Here is a 21,805-nt window from a genome sequence, read left to right on the forward strand (position 1 = left end):
TTTCTTTTTTTCTTTTTTTTCCTTATTAGATTAGTCCAAAAGAAAACAAAACACCTCGTTTCCGTACCCCAAACCAATTGTTTCACCTCACAAAGTTTTGCTTCCCTCCAGAAAGATACCCTCTGAAACCTTTCTGCTGCTTTTCTAGCTTAGAAGTGCAAAACCAAGTGAATGTTGGGTGGATTTGTTTGTGGATAAGCTCCCATTGATACTTAAATTTAATATTATAAATTATTTTTGCTGTGTATGTATAAAAGGATTTATGAAAATGGAATAATCATCATCATGATATCTTCTTTTTAGGTTAGATACAAATCTTTCAGATCAAAAAATAGGAGATTCTACCATCATGAATGGCAATATCATTGAAAAGCCAGTGTGGTTGATTTCTAAAGTGTTTGCTCTGAGGAAAAAGTAGATGCAAAGCTTGAGATAAAAGCACTTGAATTAATTGATTGATGGAAATAGAATTTTGTGAAAGCAACTGTATTTCCAGAAGGCAAGACTGACAACTTGCTTCTGTTCTTATTAACCCTGAAATTCATTTCATCTTGTTCCATTGTCCTCTCTGCTTTACTATGTTTAATATCACCAGACCAGAGTGGATGCCAAATACGAAAAAGGGCTGAGATTCTGTAGTAGACATCTACAAGAAAGTTAGTATAGCAAGTTTTGTTATGCCTTGATATGGCCTTCAGGAACGGCCTAAAAGATGGCACTGCCTCTTAGCTACATTAGTTTTTGACAAAGATGTTAGTTATAGTTGTTTTGTTCAAAGAATTTGCAAGTAGTAACTCAGTTTCCTTTTATGAAGATCAATGGTATGAGAACACACCATTTTCTGATGCACAGAATCCATTTAGAATGTTAAGTGCAGAGCATCCTTGTAACTCCTCCCATACCGTCAAAAATTGGAAGAGAATCCAATTCTGAAAATGTAAACAATGCTTGCACCAGTTCAGTCCAGTCCTATTTGAGCCCAATTTTGCTCTTCAGGCATTATTAATTAGATTACAAGGAATTGCCACTACACTAAAAGGCTAGAAGCTGGCTCAAATCAATTTCACAAATCAGCATTACAAAAATTTTCCTTGTTCTTTTTTGTTTCATTTTTCCCTTTAACAGAGTTGGGGAATGGAGCAGGGAAGTTTACTCCTAATACACTTGGATCCCATGATCTCCATCAATTTACCCTCTACCAAGAACGACCCGAAAAAGGAGTCAATTAGACAGAAGAATACACAAAGCCACTTTAGAAACTCAAGATTGTGGACTTCATAACTAGTTTACAAATAGATGAATCCTCAGTAAGACAGCCTCCATGCTTCATAAATCAGGTTATAAGAAAGTCCAAATTTTTTCATCACCTGATCAGGTAATGTGGATTGCACAGTGTGTGTACCATCAGGTTGCCTTGTATCCTTAGTAGGTCAAATATGCAGATAAACGAATTAGTGAACTAACACTTATACAGCAAACATGGAAAAAAGATGAATTGAACAGAGGCATTAAAACTGCTTCATTGCTACTTCAAATCCACATGTCTGTTGGATTTACAGCAAGAAAAAAAAAAACAATAATTCAATAAATATTCTAAGGCATCCTATAAAGGGAAACACTATGTTATACTGCTATAGCGTGTAATACAATTCACAACAGAGAATTAATGGTTGGTGATAGTCAGATGCGATCGACAAAGTGCCATTGAGAACTTAACAAGGGCCAATACTTGATAAACCGCCTTTAACTCAGCAACTCCTTGTATATCACACAGATGGGAAATATTTGTTTAGGTTGAAGGGAAGGGAATAAAATTCTTCACTCCTTGAATCACCCTTGAAGGATCGGAACTTGTCCCACCAGTGCTTACCCCTGTCCTTCCTAATTGAACTGTCCTTGCGATGCAATGTGTTGTCAAGGAAATATGCCAAGCAACCCGCAACAAATGCTTCGGATGATAAAGGAACATTTACAATGTCGTTGAACTGTCAAGCAAGGAACAAAATTCTTGTCAGTGAGACCCAATTAACTACAACATGATTCTAACAAAATATTATTTTAAGATTAAAAGTTAAAGAGATTCCGTATGAATACCCATCTCGCGCCTGTGTGAACTGGACCATAGCCATTAAGTGCAGTATACTCATTGAAGTACTGTGGCACAGATAAGCCCATAAATACAGAGAAGCCTAATATAAACTTTGTACGGAAGCTGTTGAGGTTGCAGAATTGAAGAAAACTAAGGCCTCCCGCACCTGCAGAATGAGGAAATTCAATACATAAATACTTGAAACAGCTTACAACATATCATAAATCCACATGCTTGCTCGTGAACAGCTCGAATCAGACACATACCGACATAAGCAAAGAACAGGCAGTACAAAGCAGCAATAATGGGTGCTGGAATTGAAGCAAAGACTGCTCCAAATTTCCCTGCACATTAATGATATATCAACAACTAATAGGAAAGAAAAAAAATGCTCAAGGACTTTTAAAAAATCTCATAAATCAACCAATTACCTAGAATGGAGAAGAAAATCATAAATCCAGCAGAGATTTGGACAACTCTTCGGCTGCCAACTCGTGTCAAGGCCAAAAGACCAGCATTCTCTCTGAGGAGAGACCAAAGTCAGTATAAAAAATTCTGTTTTCAATTGATTGAACAGGGAAAAAAAAGGTCCAACAATAACTTTCATTGCTAATCAGAGCCTTACACAGATACTGAGGATCCATTGACAGTTCCAAACAACCCTGAGACCAAAATTGCAACTCCCTAAAGCAGGGCAAAAAAGGGTAAGTTCACAAAGATTAGAATCCAATACTAACATGACTGAAGTTCAGCAAAGGCAGATAAAATTTCCAGATGTTCAAAGGAAATGCAGGATCCTGTGGCAATGTTGATGACTTAATGTATATGAATTCATGTAATTTGAGCACAAGGTTAATAGGGGACCAATCCAACGTGATCATGGAGCATAAGACAGCCAATTTAACTAATAATGTTAATTTTTATAAATTTTTTTCACATTATACACATGCAAATCAACAAGCTTTTTCAAATTACCTGCCAACCAACACCACGGCTAAGAATAGAAGGTGGCATTGGAGTTGCACTTGCATATCTTGACACCGCAATAAAAGCCCCAGTGGACTGTTTATGACAATAAACAGAGGTAAAAGGTTAGCTTTCTTTGAATTATTAAATCAAACTTCAATTTCCAAAGAGTATCAAAGAATTTGCTAGGATGTATGCTTAAACAACAATACAGAATAACCAAATCACCAAAAAAAAAAGGAAAACCAATGATACTTTAACCCTAAGGGCGAAAATGAAAAAACTCTGCCAGTTGATACAAAAAGAGTTGAAATAAAATGGCAGTGCAGGAAAGTCAATAAGAAATAACTTGAGAGAAAATAGTAGCAAAAAAAAAAAATAACAAAGATGACAATGACATTCAACTCAGTTTTTTTTATTAGAAACAACAAAATAAGAAGAATAGAAAACGATTAAAAAGTTAATAAAATTCATAAATAACAGAAGAAAACAAACCTCTACAAGAGCAACAAAAGAAGCCATCATCATAGCAAAGGCTTCACCAGCATCAAATGAAGGTGCTCCCCATTGAAAGGGATACGGAACTCTTATCCTGCAAATCCATAATTTTTGTAAGGAATGATTATAACCAAGCCATTCTTGACAAGAGATATCATATTATGTAAAAGAATCTTAAGGTTGTTATCAAATCAAGTCCAAATTTGCCTTCTGTAGCTTAGATTCTCTATTCAATTTAAAAAGACTATTAAACTTATGAAGCAAGTCCAGAACCGAAACTGCTGAAACTTTTAGAAGGCAACTAAAGCCGGATTTAATACATCACAAGCATCATCCAATATGTACCAAAATTTTTAATTTGTAGAAGTGGAATTTCCTCAGATAGAACATATAAACACCAGTCTTGCCTAATCAGCTAGCCCATTTGTTGAAATGTGTGACCAACCCATTCAATTGATTATGAATTAGAGTGAAACCCTATGATTTAAGAAAATGTACCCTAGAGTAACAAAAGATTTTCATGTGCACCTCTCTCAAAATAAATAATTTAGCATTATCCAATATTTACTGAAATTTTTAATTTGTAGAAGTAGAATTTCCTCAGATAGAACATATAAACACCAGTCTTGCCTAATCAGCTAGCCTATTTGTTGAAATGCATGACCAGCCCATTCACTTGATTATGAATTAGAGTGAAACCCTATGATATTTAAGAAAATGTACCCCAGAGTAACAAAAGATTTTCATGTGCACCTTTCTCAAAATAAATGATTCATAGGTTAAATCATGCATGATATACCAATAGAGAATTGCAAAGGGGACAACTGCTCTAAGGATGCTGCATGAACTCACCATGGAGCAGCATCTATTAAACCAGCACGATCAGTGCGGCAGCTTATCTGTGTCTTTGGTGCTTTACCATTATAAGCTCCACCCACAGTGAGTAAATGAGCATAAATCCAAACAACCACCACAGAGAATATGACAGCAAAACGATCAAAAACGTGTCTTCCAGATTTTATCACATGAGGCATGTACTGCACGATAAGCACAGACAACCAATTATTATTTTGATACTGAGAAAAAATCTCAAATATGTGAGACTATAGATATAAGATGGACAACTGCACTTTTTGAAAATTTTAAAACACTACCTGTGAGATAAATACTATGAGAATTAGCTGAGGCAGCCCAATCTCCACACATTTGGCAACCTAATTATTGAAACAATAGTCAACATCCATATGATGATAAAGATAATGGTACAGTGTCAGACTATGCATTTTCATAGTATATCATGTGAAGCAGAGACTTACCCCAGGAAAACCAAACTCATAAAGCCCAAAACCAACTAGAGATACCAAAGGAACAACTGAAAGTGGACTTAAAAACCTGAAAAATGGAAACATATACCCATATGATTAAAATAAATTAGTTGCAAGCGTCTCATTAAAATATTGTACTTTGTTCCAGATATACCGGAGCAAACATTCAATTGAACCAGCATGAAGCAAGTATTAGTCCAGGAACCAGCAATTCAAAAACTGAATCCGCTTACAATAACAATATAAAACATATAAGACCAAGATACAATCAACTGTATTACAATTACTTAAAAAGTTACAAGGAAATGCATATATGGCTAAGGCCTTCAAGCTTTCCATGAAATAGTAAGCAATAGTCAACTAACCTTGCAACATTACGCCAAAGGCCACTGAAGCCGAGGACAATCTGAAGAGTTGAAGCAACAATGAGGGAACCCTGGATTGCCCGCATTATCCTTTTAAATCTCTGAAAAGGCATCAAAACACAACATATAAATAAACCACATAAAACATCAATAAGCAGAATGCTGGTGCTCAAACTCGATTCCTTTTTCTGTATATTTACTTTTTCATGTTATAAAATACAAAAAGGTGCCTAGAATCTAGTACTCCTATCAAGAAAAAAAGGAATGCATTGTAAACATCTCTATACTCTTCTTCCAATGGGATGTTGAAGAAATACAGTATCATATCAGTTATACTCAAGCTGGATAAAAGTTGTCTCCACTATTGCAATTAGGTAACTGCTTGCTTTTCCATATTAAGAAGCAACTTTAGCAATTCCAATGCCCAAACAAACACCGGCATATATAGTAAAATGTAAAATGGAGTTTAGATCACAAAACCTCGATAGGATCTGAAGTATCACTGAACCGACCAGCAAGGATAATTGAGATTGTCGTTGGGACAAATGTATAAGATCCTCCAATCACAGCAGGCAATCTAGTCCCAAACAGTGTCTGCAGCAATGTGTTCAAACCAGCAACAAAGAGTAGCGTCTGAATCACCTTTGCTTTCTCCTCCTATAAAAGTCATTGCAATAACATGTTTCAAATTATCATGTCCAGGCAAAGTACCATAGCGATCAAAGTATGTAACAAATGTCAAATCTTTATGTAGATTTATTTTCATTGGGCTTTACATTTCCACCTCCCATCTGGGGAACAAGAGAAGAGGGGATGATCACTGTCGTTCCAAGCATCACAAGATAATGTTGAAAACCAAGAAGGATGGCCTCGGCTGCATCATGTACACACCAAAATGCCAACAGATTAGTTGCAATTTTTTACTACCACTGTACAAATGCCAGCAATAATGGAGTTATTACCTAATAGCCAAGTGAAGGCGTATCCACAACAGTTATTTATCTTCAAACAACATCAAAACAATAAATGAAAATTTTCCTCAATTTGTTTGAAGTAGAGAGTGAACACCCCAGAGAAAATTGAAGATAATTGGGGGGATGGGTTGTGGTTTGGGTGAAAGACAAATAGAAAATGCCAATTAGAAGAGGTAAATGCTTAACAAAATTGAACCAAAAGGAGTCAATTAACAGAGAGAAGTTGGCTTCAGATTGACTTTAACCAAATCAATAAGCAGATGACTTAGAATACCGTCCTTAGTTACCAAAGTGGAATACAGGAAAAGAGATTTTAATATATATAGATATATATATCTTTTTTTCTCGTTCAATAAAATAAACCCAAATTTTAGTACACGATGAATTATCAAAAAGTAGTAGTTATGTTTTATTTTTCTTTTCTTTTTTTCTCATCCTCACAGAATTAGAATATAAAATAAACCAAAATTAAAAAGATTTTTTCTTTTTTGCAGAATAGTGGCACTTCGCTTTTCCAAAAAGGGGTATCTAAGCCTAAAGAAGAACCCAAAAAAGCTACTTACTTTCAGCTAAAAAAAGAATTTACAGAAGATGCATATCCAAAAACAATGACTAATACCAAAACCTTACCTAAAACATTACCTGGTGGATTCACAAGAATCATACTCTAAGCCAACCAAAAATCTAACATAATACCTCAGGAACTGAATTCAAAATTTAGAATCTAAGCTGTCAAAACCAGGAAAAACAACCAATAACATAACAGCAGGGTTGAAGAAACTCACGCCATGGAGGTGGACTTGTAATGCAATAAGAAATGTTGGGTAGCTGTTCCTTTGGTGGATGTGGCTGTGGCTCATCTGCTTTAGCCGGAGCTCTTCCTGCCATGATCTCTCTCTTTCTCTCTCTATATACAAAAAAACCAACTTCTAAGAACCAGTAAGTGTAAACTACTAAATCTGAGAACTACCCAGATCCCAAATCTTAAAGAACGTAACTAAAACAGCAAGAAACAAGAGAAAACAAGGGGAAACAAGATGACCCCAAACGCCAAAAGAGTGAGCCACTTACATGTGCAGCTACTAATATAGAGCTAATAAAGGGAAGAAGAATACGGAGATGGGGGCCTGGGAAAGGTTAAGGGACAAAAAAGTAGAACTAAAGATACTGAAATCTTCACAAAAGATTTCAATTTGAAGATAAGAGAAAGATGAAATGAGATGTGGGGGAGCAGTGAGGTGTTAATAATTGCAATAGCAAAATAATGAGCCAGAAAAAAGGTTGTTACAATGAAAAGAAAGAACCTTTTGGCAAACTTCGAAGCAAAATCAAGTGACAAGGCATTAAAGTCAATAATAAATCATCTTACCCCACTCCACCTAAAAATTGTTCCAGTGAAAAAAAAAAGAAGTAAAGAAAAAACTGAGCAAAAATAGCAGAGTACACTTAAACAATCCTGGTGTTCTTTGAAGGAACAGAGTACAAATGCAACGCTTTATGAGAATTCAGAAATGTGTAAGCAATTTAAGCTTTGAATGCAACGATGACAAGGAGTGCCAACTTACTTTGTACTCAACCTCTCTCTCTCTCTCTCTCTCTCTCTCTCTCTCTCTCTCTCTTTATATGAAGCAGAAAACTTTTTTGTTTCTTCTATGGAAACTACAGTTGCTTAATTACATTAAAAGGAAAAAAACAAACAAAAATAAGTTAACTAGCATAGCATCCATTTACGGTTGCTTTTATTTTCTTTTTCTCCAAATATGAAAAGCAGAGAAAATGAAGGGAAGGGTAGAAACTTCATGGAAATTTTATATTGACAAGTTAGTGACGTGAACGATGTCGTGTGGTGTTGTCTTGGCAATATCAATCCCCAGGGTGTCCAATGAGAAAAAGAGGGCCTCCAAAAGGTCCACCTAGTTTTGATAAACCTACAAGTTCTTGTGAGAAGAAATGACGGGATTGACCTTGGCATGTTGGCACCCACGTGGGCATGTTGTACGGGAACTTCAGCAGCTCAAATGATTGACGGGTGGGGGCAGTTTGGGGAATTGGAAAATGACGGTCACGTGAGTGGCGGTAGGGGATGACCATGAGTAGGAATTGCGGGGTGGGGGTGCCCTAAAACAAAGGGCCGATGGAGCCGAAAAGGGAGGAATGCGAAGACAGTCAAAGCAAAACCGACATATTCCCTTGTCCACCCCTACGGAAAAAAGTGTGCCTTAAATAATGCCTTGGGCACGTTTAATTTACGGAACGAAATGAAATATCTTAAAAATAAAATAATTAGTATATAATTTAATTTATAAATCAAAATTACCATTTTATTAATATTTCAATATTTGATTAATTGTAGATTAATCAAAGAATAAATGATAAAAATACTTGTATATCGATGAATGGTAATTTTTTAATTCAAAAAGGATCCAAACGTATAAATTACTAATGCACCTAAAAATGAACAATGCCCTCTTTGACTAACAGTTCACTCACAACTGGCAGCCTACAAAAGTTGCTCTTCTATTTTTGTTAGCCCAAAACGGCTAAGCAAAGGTAGTGATCCATCCTTTTATTTTGAAACTCTATGCTTTTTATTTCGAGAAAGGGATTCAAAATCTGATTTCTTATATAAAAAAAAATACAAATATTTATAAATATTTGTTTTCTTTTTTTTTTCTTTGAAAATACATATAATTTATTGTTGGGTCTGATACCGAATTGTAACAACAATCAAACTGTTTATGTACAACGACAATCAAATTTAAACTACTTCCATAGAGAGGCAGATATTAGGTAAACAATTGAGTGCAATAGGATGGGATTTGTAGGAGTTGATTTCGTTCGTTCAATGTTCTTTGTTTTAATTTAAATTTTAAAAGATTAAGATAAAATCAACCTTTATTAAAGTTACTTTATTTCAAGTTAATTTAATAAGAGATTAAATTTGTCAAAAATTACAAAGATTTTTCAAAGAAAATGACATGTAGTGCGTTGGTTACGCTTCGCCAATCAATGTTAAAGATTAGGAGAGCCTTAACAATGGGGACAAAAGAGAGAAAAATAGTATCATCTGGCTGTGACATGCAACGTATGAGTCTTGAATGGGTCCAATGAACAAAGATTTCAAATTTTCCTTGTTCTACTAATTCATTAAACAATAATGTGGAAAATAAGCTTATAACATCTCCTTTTTTAATGAAAATCTAATTACGTAACATATTTATGTACCCAAACATTCTAACATGATTGTCGGACGACCTGATTCTTTAAACGTTTATTAGAATCTAAATTTAAATCTCGTTATATGAGAATTTTGTTTAATTTTATATTGATTTATTATACGCATGTATATATATATATATATATATATATATATATATAATAAAATTTGTTTGATTTGTAATTAAAATTTAATATAATCTCGTAAAATATATGAATATGAAAAAAATTAAACATTCCCGTATAAAATTATAAATATTTTGCTCAATCAATTACTGTCCTTCTAAACCTAAAATTAATGCGAAATTAATCGGTCTCTTTCCCTCAATTATAAAACATTGATTTCATTTGTTGTTACAACAATTTGTTGTTGGTTTTCTTGTTAAGATGAACAATCTACCATGCTTTTAAAAAATTAATGAAAGGTGCAAGAAAATTGACTGCTATTTAATCATATTATAATTTTGTATTTGATTCTGATGTTACACTTGATCTCCCATGCTTGTCACATAAAAATAGTTTATTGGATCAAAACAAAACTAGGTAAGATGTTGAAATTTGAATTCAATGCCTGCAATTATAAAGGTGTTTACCCTCAACATCAAATAGAGATATATGTTTTGATTTAATATTCAAATAAATCTCTAAATTATTCAAGTAAATTCAAATAAATTTTTATTTTTTCATCGCATTCAATTGAATTTTATATTTTTATTTTGAGTCAAATAATTTTTTATTATTAATAATTGATTAATTTTAATTAATAAAAATATCACTATTATTTTATATCTACATGACGCTGATATGATATTAGTGTAAAAAGTGAAAAATTACATATCATTATATTGTTATACAAAATCAACATGTAATGTAATAACTAATTGTCACTTTTAAAAAATATATAATAATCAATTATGATACATTAATATGTCGTATCATAATTAATTATAGTATTTTAACATACTATTTCAATATTACACGATATAAAATAATAAATAACATTTTAACTAAGTCAATCATTAATCATAAATAATTATTTAATTCAAAATAAAAAATATAAAAATTTATTTAATTTAAAATAAAAAAATATAAAAACTCGATTAAACGTAATAAAAATATAAAATTTATTTAAATTTTATTAATAATTTAAAATTTTTTTATATATTATACTTATATATTTTTGTCTTTTTTTGTTATAGCTGTAGGTGACTTTAAGATACTTTTTGGGTAGTTAAATGTTTTTTTCTTTTCATGATGATTAAGACAGAAAATTTATTTGGATATAATGGAAAGAGCAATTATCGTTTTACGTTAATGCAAGTCAAAATGTTGAAAATTGAATTCAGTGCGCTCAATTATCAGGTTCTCCATCCTTTCGCAAGGCTCAACTTCGAATAGACAGGTGTTTTTGTTACGTCTGCCTGTTACTTTAAAATATCTCTTCTGGTTGCTAAATGTTTTTTCTTTTTTAGTTTTGCGGTGACTAAGATAAAAATTTTATTTAGATAAAACCGGTCAACACAAGCCAAAAATTATAGTTGGAGATTGAATCATGCAAAGAACACTGACAATTGGGTACAATTATGTAAAGAAAATGTCAATTCGTTTCATTGACAAAGAAAACTTGAAGGACCATTGTTTTACTTTTTCACTGGAATATTGTTGAAGGGGAAGAAAAACAAGGGCACACACAGAATCTTAAAATCAGGAATTGAAGGTGATATTCATGATATGAGGCACCGACAAGAGTTGGGAATGATGATGATATTGGAGAATAGCTGGACATGGTTGATTGGACCGTGGCCAAGTTTGTCAATACCTGGAAAGCCAAATATAGGAAAGAGAAAACAAAGATAGCTTTGGGGTTTAAATTATTGAAGAGGGGAGGAGCTGCTTAAGCTTTGTCTTCTTCTTAGATATGTATAGAATCATCTAGTATTCAATATGTATAATAATAATAATCTCCATCAATCAAGCTTTGCTTTTGGGCCAATGGGGGCACATGTCAAGATCAGATTGGTGGTAGCTTTAAAGTGTTTGTCTCAAATCACCTAACGTTACTTGAATGAAATGAGAATAAGAATAAGGATGTCATGAAGGCCCAAAAACTACATAGTATAAGGGACAATGATGGGAGATTTGAGGGCGGGAAAAAGGGTGATTAGGGGTAATGATGATCAAGGTAAGAGAAAAGGGATTAGGGAGAAGAAAACAAGAGACAGAACGTGGAGGTTGCTTTCAGGTCTTAGGGGTACCCCACACTTTGGCCATAGAGGGACCACTTATTGGGGAAATTCTCTGGCCTTTTTTGAATATCGGGAATATGGCTGTTTTCTCTGTCTTGCTTTACTTTTATTTTTCTCATGCATAAAGGGGCTTTTAAGTATTTGGGTATTTTAGCTATTAGCTTTATGAGGGGTGAGGATTATTTTATGGAAGGTTGGTGAGTTCTCTATTTCCTCTTCCTCGTTTCTCACTCAAAAATGCACATGCAGACTGGACTAGACTCGACTCAGGTGGTTGGCTGCTCCATCTCTTTCACACAGGACATGCCTTTATGAAGGGCTACCGGCCCATCTTTAAGGGCCGAAAGGATAACAATAAAATATCAGGGTGTGGATTTTCTTCTTTTCCGAGCAATCCGGGGCAGTTAGAGTATATTTGAAAGCAAGTCAAACAACACTTAATAGTTAAAAGAAAATTTTATATATAATTCAATTATCAATCATCTAAAAGATTAAATAAAATTAAAAAGACATTAGACATATAAAAAAATACACATTAACAATAATGATGGTGTCNGATAATATCGTATGCATGTATATATATATATATATATATATACACGAATGAAATTATAGAAGGAGTCCCTCTCTCTTTATGTATACGAGTGGAAGAAAAAATAAATTTTTAAACTTCTCTTATTTTTTATGTGTTTCTTGAATTTTGTTAATTAACATATTAAGTTATTGAATTAAATTATTGATATATAATATGATATGATAAGCTATTGAGTTGAACTGTTAAAATATAATATGTTATGATAAGTTTATATTTATATTAAAACTTAATGAGTTTAAGTTAATAGACTTACTTTTATTTTTTAAAATTTAATAGGCTTAACATATTGAGTTAGAATTTATATAATAACTAGCAATATACTCTGATTTCATCAAATGGTTGGAGTAATATATAGTAAATAAAAAATTTTAAAATTTTAGGAAAGATGCAACCTCATGATAGGGTCATTTTATTATTTTATTATTTGTATTAATTATTAAATAAAAAATTATTAAAAATATATATGGCCCCCCAAAACTATGGGACGCTCCGCCTCTGTAAGCAATCCAAACAGAACCAAATATTATCATTAATTTCCATGGACAAATGGTAGCAACTCTTGGGGGTTGAGGGGTGTTCATCGAGCCTGGGTACACTGTTTATTATCCATAGCATATGAAAAGAAATTAACATAGAAACAAGTAAAAACAAATTGCTTCCAATATTTCCAGTAACAATATCTCAGTATTATCTTATGCCACTATAAATTCAATTCCTGGAGGTATCTTTGCTTGCAGCTCCATAGCCTGCAGCTTAGCAGATTTGTAATCCCATGATTCTCTAAACCTAGACTCATCTCTGTTGTCGAGGTAATATGGCGGGCAAGGATCAATCATTAACTTCTCAAGCAGAGCAAGTGGAAAACCAACTCCATCACAGCTGGAACCCTGACAAACCCATACAGTTTCACAACTTTAAAGCTTGGATGAGGATTTTCCAATGAGATCTTTGATAACTCCCTGAATGAGCAATTTGAGCAGAACGTAGTCTGTGATGAGTCCCTGGATGGCCAATCTACGCAGTACATAATCCGTGACATAAAACAAAGGCAGACATAGATATAGGATCCAAATAGAAGCAAAACACAAGACATTTTGAAAGAATTCTTGCTGCAGACACTTAGACAATGCCAAAAAGCAGGGGAGATGGGGGATACATGAGCTCAGAAACACCCAAAGCAAAGGCAAAGGCAAAGGCAAAAGAAAATTTACCTTGAGCGTAAATGTATGTAACAAAGGAGCCGCTGTTAGCAGTGAAGTGAAAGGAAGGAAAGAATGGGAAACACCTGTAATTCCGCTCTCCAATTCCAAATGCTTGAGATTACTCAGTGTGGGAATGTTCTTAAGGAACGGCCAAGCCTGGGAAAAAATCCCATTTTGAAAAGTCTAGAACAGTGCAAAAGCAATTTTCAGAGGATAAACCAAAAGGGCACATGCGGATTAAGTAAAAGTATAGCACTTACTTTAGCTCCTGACACATCGAAACTAAGAGACTCCAACTGTGAGAGAATGATTTGGAGCTGCGAAAGGTGATAAATTTGACGTAAATAGTTTCCTCCAACTAATAGCTCCACGAGATGGGGTAGATTCAAAGTAACAGGGACACCATCGCTTCCATTGTAAAACAATGACACGAGATTGACAGCATAAATTTCAACCTTCTTCAGGGAATGGCAGTTTCTTAGCTCCAAGCATTTCAGGTTGGCTGATGCATCAGAAGCTACAAACCTTGTTAGAGAAGTGACTCCCACCAGTCTCAAAACCTCAAGCGATGGACATTGAGTTAAAAAGTAGTCAAGTCCACGTTTTTTAAACTTAAGGATGTAAGACAAGTAAAGCTTGAAGCACATAGCAAATGCAAAGGGGAGGAGTAGCTCCCATCATTGCGATAAGGAAATATGGCTCCCAGGCAGTGTTCGCGTCTACCTAGGTCTCCGGCTCCAGGGAAGTCTCCGCCTCTAAGTAGGACTCCGTCTCCAAGGAAGTGTCCGGCTCGAAGGAGTCCTCCAAGGGAGTGTCCGGCTCTACGTACGTATCTGGCTCTAAATAAGTCCAACTCAAGACTTTGAGCTCTTTTATCAATGGCGAAGCTGATCCAATTATCAACATCCGAGTTAGAGTTCACATCAGAATGAATTCATAAACCCTTTATAGTTGGAGCTCGAAGTGATTGCAGAATTCCGTTTACCCAAGTCCTAAAGTCAAGCCTTTCAGCATCATTCTCTCCTCCCAAAATAGAAGGAGACATCACATTTACTTTAGCGGAAGCATCAAAGTCCAGAAAGCCTCTAAAATGCGTCCAAGAAAGTCTCCATTTGCTTGAAAGGATGCTGGTACGCACCGCTTCCTCCAAGGTCAAGCGAGATAGAATATCTGCCATGACTTCTTTTGGCAATGAAGTGATACGATCGACCTTGGCATCGGTTTCTTCTATTTCAGGTTCAGGGTTACCCTGCAAGCAAAAGGGAAGGAACACAATCTTTCTCAGGTTTCATACTTGACATTGCCATGGCTATGTACTCGTCAAATTCGGACCAGGTAAGATCAATTTCAAACTTCAAGTGTTGAATTTCATATTCACGAATTTAAAACCAAAAGATGTGAAATTCGAAAAAATTAAAATCCAAAAATACAAATTTAAATATAATGATAAATAATTGGGATTGGGAACACAATACATGCAAGCAAATAATCAGGTAAGACTAAGACTAACAAATAGCATTACAGCATTAATTAAGACCAAAAAGAATAAAGTTGATATACATATACAGCATACCGTTGTACTTAGGATTGCCTTCCTCTTTTCCATCTTGTTCAAACCAACAATTTTAGGAAAAGAAAGCTGCCCTGATCATACACAGATAGAACCTTCGGCCACAACCTCCTCAATTTTCGCCTATAAATATAAAGGAATAATCAACTTATTGATATTCAAAGCATAATTAACAGCAAAATCATGCAAAAAGCGCTTACGAAGAAACTATATCTTTTTTTCTAAGTCTTTTTTTTCTACCAATGCCATACTATAAGGATGAAATGTATGTACCTTTCAAATCATTAAAACCCGAACAAAAAAAAATTTCTAGCACATAGCAGGATTTCACAATTCTAGAGCAGGATTTCCCACTTCTTTGAATTAAAAGTAAGGTGTCAGAAAAAGTTATTCAAATCATGGAAAATCAGATAGATTGTGCATACCCTTAGGTAGTGATTTGTAGCATTAACCATAGCAATATCTGTTTCCCATAACATAAGAATTTTTAGTAACCCAAATTCTTAATGAACCTCTAAAGAACAAATCAACTGAAAATCTTGATGTATTAATCTTGTTTCTATTTTTTTTTTCTTTCAGGTGCATTTTTCAAATTCGTGTTCCACATACTGTGCAGTAGCTATTGTTATCATCTTCAAGTTGGTACCTGAGACAAAGGGCCATGCCTTGAAAGAGATTCAGGCTTTTATAGAACAAAGAATAGGAAAACCTGATGATGCTTGCATGCTACAGGAATATGCAGAATGTTTGTCTTGGTTTTATGTCTAGAATTGCATTAGAAAATAACACTTGTTACAGATTGTCCTTTCCTAAGGATCAATATGAAGTTTAACCAAGATAAACATTTGATTAGTCTGCAAACTGATCAAGACACCTATTTGCACAATTTTGCACTAGACTAAAGAAATATGGTAGACAATAGAGATCATCAACTCAAAATTTTCATCAATAACATAATAACCTGCCATTTAAATAAGTAAGCAAAGATACCTTGGAATCAGTACTCTCTTCTATTTCAGGTTCAGAGTTACCCTGCATGCAAAAGTAGAAGGAACACAACCTTTCTCATCGACCTAGTGATGTTGAGTTCGTATTCTTTAAACCAAAAGATGTGAAATTGAAAACAAAACTAAAATCCCAATGCTCTGCCTCTCATCCTTCACAGATAGGGATAGAATTGAAAAACTCAAGCAGATAACTGCCAACCTCATCAACTTTAGCCTATTTTTTTTTTCTTTTTTATAAGCTTTCCCCTATGAATTGGAGATTGGCGACGACGTGATCATGTTCATGCAACTGACTGTATCTGTATGGAACTAATTAAAGAAAGGGCAAAAGTGAGGGTCCGGCCCATCATACCTCTCTTTGATAGGCCTGGGCTCTTAAACCCCATCGCATTAGTCTGTCTCTCTTGCAAGAAACCACCCAAATTCTTTATTACCCACAAGAATTCTTAGCAAAATCAAATCAAAGTTTAACCATGTTTCTGTCGAGGTTTGTTGGGAGGACAGCTCTCTTGGCAGCTGCTAAGTCAGAACGCTCAGCTGCTGCTGCTGCGGCCGCAACGGGTCGTAACCCTCTTGAGCAGTTCTTTGAGGCTGATAGAAGCCCTGATGACGAAAAACCTGTCTACGGTACAATCCTTGTATACTTATTCATTTTCATTCTACTGATCGTGGGTTTTCTTTGCTTTTTCCATTCTTGTTTTTTTTTTTTTTCCAAATTCCTGTTAAAATATCTGCTGTTTCTATTGGTGGTGTTGTTATTTTCTTTGACTAAAAAAGGAGGGCCGTAGTCCTAAATTGTTAATTAAAGAGGGAAAGTACAGCTTAGAGTGTTGAAGTCAATTAAGTAATGGAGAAAGCAGTTTACATGTTTTAATCTTTGGTGTTGAGTATGAATGCTTAGTATAATGTGAGCATTGTTTCAATCGGGAGAGAGAGAACAGAGTGTATGCGCCTTCATGTGAAGCTGCAATTTGATTTATGATACTCCTTAACATAAGACTGCACGTCTACGTGCCTTTGCTGTCATCTTACCCCCTGTATTCCTGAAAAATGAAAATTGGCAATTAGCTTGTCAGTTTATAAAATTGTTTTAAATTTCAATGACAACATTTCACTGTGTTTCTTCCATTCATAGCAGCAATCCTGGGACCTAGAGTTTATAATTCATAATGAAGTAAAAGCCATCAGAAATGATTGAACATGTCTTTGAAACTGATACAATCTTTGAACTTCTTGAAAGTTTGAAGCTGCGGGTTACTACACATTCATGCTTGTTTATCTCGCTGACTTTATGCAAGTGATGAGTTGTTAAATGAACTTTAATGGCCAGTGTTTCCCAAAGTCGAAGTTAAGAGTCAGATACAGTGCTTTTTAAATGGCTCATTGTAAAACAATTTGTAAAAGTTTTATTGAATGTTAGATATCATTCATTAACACAAAAAAGGATAACTGTTGAGATACTAGCTACCTGTTAAAAAATGCTCATAACATTGACCTTATAAAAAAAACTCAACTTTCTTTGTTTTTGACCTTATGAAGTCAAATAATGCAGTCTATCTGTTTGAAGTTGTTGGATAATTGGTGTTTTGGTACATCTTGCAATTTTGGGATTAATGTGATACTTTTATTGGAGTTCAGTGTCTAGTACTCTTGAGGATCTGCTGATATATGTTATTTTGGATAGGCTGGATTGCCAATCACTGCAATAAGATTTGCAAGCATAGCTGTTTATTGACTGGAAATGCAGTTTCCTCAAGAAACACACCTGATTTTCAATATTTTTTTATATGATTGGCTTGATCCTAAAGCAATTCTTTCCTTAGAATCCATTAGCTAATAAAGCATGTAAAAACTGTTGAACTCTTAGATGAAGGATGTACTGATCTTGCTGCATTTTGTTTCGTTTTGTGTTTTTTTTCTTAGGCAGGTGCGCTCTTATATAGACCTGGGTTAGAAGCCATTTTTTACATAAAGTAACTAATAATGTGTAAATTTCTATTCCTAATTCTACTTAGGGTAGTAATGATATTCTATAGAAAGGAGCAGATAATTTATTTTAATTTTTTAAATGACTTTTTTCCTGAACCCCTCTGCCTACCCCAAGAAGGCAGGCCTGAAATTCAAGATCTAAGCTGACCCACCTAGCTACTGTGGTAGTTCAAGTTAAAGTTCATATTCTGATTTGTCCAATTTTTTCTCCTTAAAATTTTATTTCTGTCAGGTCGAAGTTGGAAAGCTTCTGAGCTGCGTCTAAAGTCTTGGGATGATCTCCATAAACTATGGTATGTTTTGTTGAAAGAGAAAAACATGTTGATGACTCAACGGCAGATGCTTCATGCCCAGAATCTACGATTCCCTAATCCAGAACGTATTCCCAAGGTATAATCCTGTTGCTTTTGCATGTCATTGACATACCAGTTTTAGCAAATGGATGGATGTTATTGACATCTAATAAATGTTACTATCACAACAAACAAAGTTGATGGGTTCTCTGGATGGTTGGTCAAGGGTGGCAGAAGGCCAATGATTCTTTCCGTTCACTTCTTGCTTCTGATGGTTTATGCGGCCAGCTTTGGGAAAGAATAGAATTCCTTCCCCATGATTGATGTGTTCATTTATATGCAAGTTCTGCTCTTGCAGAGATCCTTAACATCATTCAAATTTCTGTCTGTCCTTTGTAAGATCTGGTGGACTTTAAACACTTGTATACCAAGGTTCTCCCTTACTTAAATGCTGCTGAAAATGTTAGGAGAAGGTTTTTGAGCCTTGTAACAGAGCCAGTGTAGGCTATGTTAACCACTTTACCCTACAATATCTGAATTCTGGGATGACTTGTATCAAGCAAACGACTTGAAATTTCTTAATCAGAAATCTACCAGTATCAAATGCTCCCTTGAGGGTAGACCTACTCTAAAGAAGTCTTTAGCGCGTAAACTCATTTTATGGGAAATATGTGGAGGAGAAGAATTTTAAGAACTGGAATGGCCCATGGACTTCTTAATGGCCTTTCGGTTTAGGAGGCTTTCGAGCCCTGATATTAGACAGTTAACTGTTATTAATATCATGAGCAAAAATGTCATAGTATATTATCTTTTTTGTGCTTTGGGCTCTTTGGATTGGTAGTTTGAAGCTAAAGTGACTTGAGAGAGGCCCTTCCCCAGTTATTACTTGACATCTATTTGATTAGCAATGCCAATGTTTTTTGTATTTTATTGTCAGTTGTGGGGTGGATCTGACTGAGGAAGACTTGGAAAATTCATCAATGCTGATTGCTGGCTTTATCTTGGAAGTTTCAGACTGCTACTCATAATGTTTTCTGTGCATTTTCAATTTTAATACCCTCACTTGCTAATACTAATATTTTGAGTGCAATCTTTTGTAATTCAAGGTCCAGATTGTTTATTTTATCTTTCAGGAAGCACATGTTGCTAACTGGAGTTTTTGTTTTTTACTGGTTGTAAAATTTAGGTAAGGAAGTCAATGTGCCGTATCAAGCAAGTACTTACTGAAAGAGCAATTGAAGACCCAGATCCCAGGAGGTCTGCAGAGATGAGGAGGATGATAAATGCTCTGTGATATTGTACTAACCTGCTCCACTCTGTTTCTGAAGGCTTTCTATTGTTTTGTTGATTTTTCCATTTGTTGGACTGCATCCTTCCATTATTGCATCAAAACATATTAAAATAGCCACCTCTTTATGAACATTACTAGTCTTTGTTTCTGTTGTGGATGGCACAAATTCAATAGGGTGGGGGATGATACAACGACAATATAACTATCACTTCTCATCTCTGTTGGATTAATAGAACATGAGCACAGGTTGTCTGTAGCTGTGAGAACTCTGAAAGCACCCTCTTTCCGTCTTATTGCCCTTTTGTTACTCTCATTTCTCACTTGAAATCTTTCTAATGTTGAATATCTGAGTTTCACAGCCATTGTTGAGTTTGTTAGGTCAATCGTCCGGAATCCTCATCTTCCCAGACTTTAAAATATGAATATTTGCTGCCTACTTGTCACCTGAACAGAAATTGGGGGGACAGATCAGAAGTTTCTGTAGGCAAGCAGGATTATCAACGTGATATATATATAGTTCTCCAAGCTCTCTCAAGCTAGCTTTGACTGCATTAATTACCATAAAAAGGCACACAAAACAATGGTAACAAGAAATTACTACAAGAATTGTATATGAGAAAATCTCTGGGGAATACCCTCTGAACTCTGAACACTTTCCAAGGATTTTGGGTAATCTGCTAATGGTAAAATTAGATGATTGACATAGCTTTCAAAGCACCAGGGCAATGCCCAAATGAAAAGAGGAAAGCCCTTTTATCCGTTTGTGTGGATGATCGTGACAGATAACGAAGTCCAAGCTGGTTTCCTATTCCGCCAGATGGCTATCCATATAAGTCAATGCAGGATAGATCTGTCCACCGCAATGATCCAGACTGCTCATTGTGCACACTTGTGTTTTAAACATACCCAGCTTCAGGCCTTGTCATTTTCACTACCATCGCAGCCATTGACGTTTTCCTTATTTGTGCTTTTTCCTATCTTCCTTCCTTGTGATTTTCATTGTCAAAGACCAACAATCAAGTTCGCAACCTCCAACCCTTATGCTCTTCTCCTGTTAGGCCTGAAAGCTCCCCTCGTGGCAACTTTTTCCGTGGGGTAACTACAAACCTAGGTGTCCACGATGGGTTTGTATTGTTTTATTTCCCCTATCATTCTCATTTCCTGCTAAAAGACAGGGCTGGGTTACATGTACTGTCAAACGTTTGAGAAAAAGTAAATAAGATGTTTCAATCTCATATCGAGTAGAGCAGGTAGGCAAAGAATTAAGAAAATAATGATACCGTGACATACACATCAGCTACAGAAATAATCCTTTTTAGGGATTATTAGGCTGTTTTTGTTGAGAGTTTGAGACTCGTCCCTCCCCGGGAAACTAGAACAATAAAACATGTTTTGAAGCAATAATGCCGCTGATAATGGGGGGTGGAAGTGGCCCAAAATGCCGCTTTACACATGCAGAAGGGAAAGAGAAAAGGAGATGAGGATTGTGACTGCTACGCTGCTCTATGGATCTAAAATCCTATTCTGTTCCAGGCCTAGAAACAAACTTCATTGCTTTGGGACCGACTAGATGCGGACACAATACTTCTTCTGTAAACGGCACATCCCTTTTCCTTTATGGACCATCTTGAACAACACCAGCAACCTTAGCCTCCAAATCTTAGAGCAGCTTGCCTGCCAACTGCACATTCAAAGAGCTGGCCTATATATCCCCCATGCCGTCTTTGATTTCTAGACCCTTCTTTGTTTCTCCAAATCCCAATTATTCCAACACAAATTTCTTGGTATTGGGTACTCTTTTCTTTCACATAATTACACTCAAGTCAATTTTGGTACATCAAGGATTAGGGTTACCCCAATCTATCTATTCAAAGAAATAATGGGACTCAATAGCAATGGCTACAAATCCTCCCTAATCAACTTCCCATAATTTGCAACGGAATTATCACATTTGTTTTCCCTCCCCTTAAAATGGGATTGGATTAACCAACCCCACTACCAAATTATTTCCACCAGATGTGATGAATCCATCTACCAAACAAAATGCAAAAACCCGAAAGAAAAAAGGTAATATTCAAAGTTCGGAAATAACCAATTTAAGTGAATCATATTCAAATTTCAAAATAGATAAAATGTATAAAATAAGAAAAAAAAATTATGAAAGATAACCTTCTTTATA

General features: G+C 35.1%; 3 protein-coding genes across 6 annotated transcripts; 1 reads left to right on the forward strand and 2 right to left on the reverse strand.

Annotated features, from left to right (window-relative positions):
* Positions 1,492-7,804, reverse strand: LOC18603849 (nucleobase-ascorbate transporter 6). 3 transcript variants are annotated; one of them, XM_007036067.2, is made up of 15 exons: positions 7,783-7,804; positions 7,003-7,124; positions 6,020-6,117; positions 5,724-5,900; positions 5,244-5,344; positions 4,870-4,945; positions 4,708-4,767; positions 4,406-4,590; positions 3,551-3,647; positions 3,065-3,151; positions 2,715-2,773; positions 2,521-2,612; positions 2,356-2,433; positions 2,095-2,255; positions 1,492-1,985 (listed from the first exon to the last, which is right to left on the reverse strand). In XM_007036067.2, exons 2-15 carry the CDS (start codon positions 7,103-7,105, stop codon positions 1,767-1,769), a joined length of 1,593 nt encoding a protein of 530 aa, XP_007036129.1. In that variant the 5' UTR covers positions 7,106-7,124; positions 7,783-7,804; the 3' UTR covers positions 1,492-1,766. The 3 variants fall into 3 exon arrangements, with proteins under 3 accessions (XP_007036129.1, XP_017973489.1, XP_007036127.1); XM_018118000.1 differs by lacking the exon at positions 7,783-7,804 and adding an exon at positions 7,662-7,749; XM_007036065.2 differs by lacking the exon at positions 7,783-7,804 and adding an exon at positions 7,289-7,638.
* LOC18603850 lies at positions 12,841-14,134 on the reverse strand. 2 transcript variants are annotated; one of them, XM_018118495.1, is made up of 3 exons: positions 13,737-14,134; positions 13,486-13,632; positions 12,841-13,304 (listed from the first exon to the last, which is right to left on the reverse strand). In XM_018118495.1, the coding sequence occupies exons 1-3, from the start codon at positions 14,121-14,123 to the stop codon at positions 13,110-13,112; spliced, it is 729 nt and encodes a 242-aa protein (XP_017973984.1). In that variant the 5' UTR covers positions 14,124-14,134; the 3' UTR covers positions 12,841-13,109. The 2 variants fall into 2 exon arrangements, with proteins under 2 accessions (XP_017973984.1, XP_017973983.1); XM_018118494.1 differs by having other exon boundaries at positions 13,486-13,659.
* Positions 16,474-19,900, forward strand: LOC18603851 (39S ribosomal protein L47, mitochondrial). The gene is made up of 3 exons (XM_018118496.1): positions 16,474-16,680; positions 18,275-18,432; positions 19,522-19,900. Exons 1-3 carry the CDS (start codon positions 16,527-16,529, stop codon positions 19,627-19,629), a joined length of 420 nt encoding a protein of 139 aa, XP_017973985.1. The 5' UTR covers positions 16,474-16,526; the 3' UTR covers positions 19,630-19,900.

The sequence above is a fragment of the Theobroma cacao genome, chromosome 3 (genome assembly GCF_000208745.1).
Source record: "Theobroma cacao cultivar B97-61/B2 chromosome 3, Criollo_cocoa_genome_V2, whole genome shotgun sequence".
NCBI lineage: Eukaryota > Viridiplantae > Streptophyta > Magnoliopsida > Malvales > Malvaceae > Theobroma > Theobroma cacao.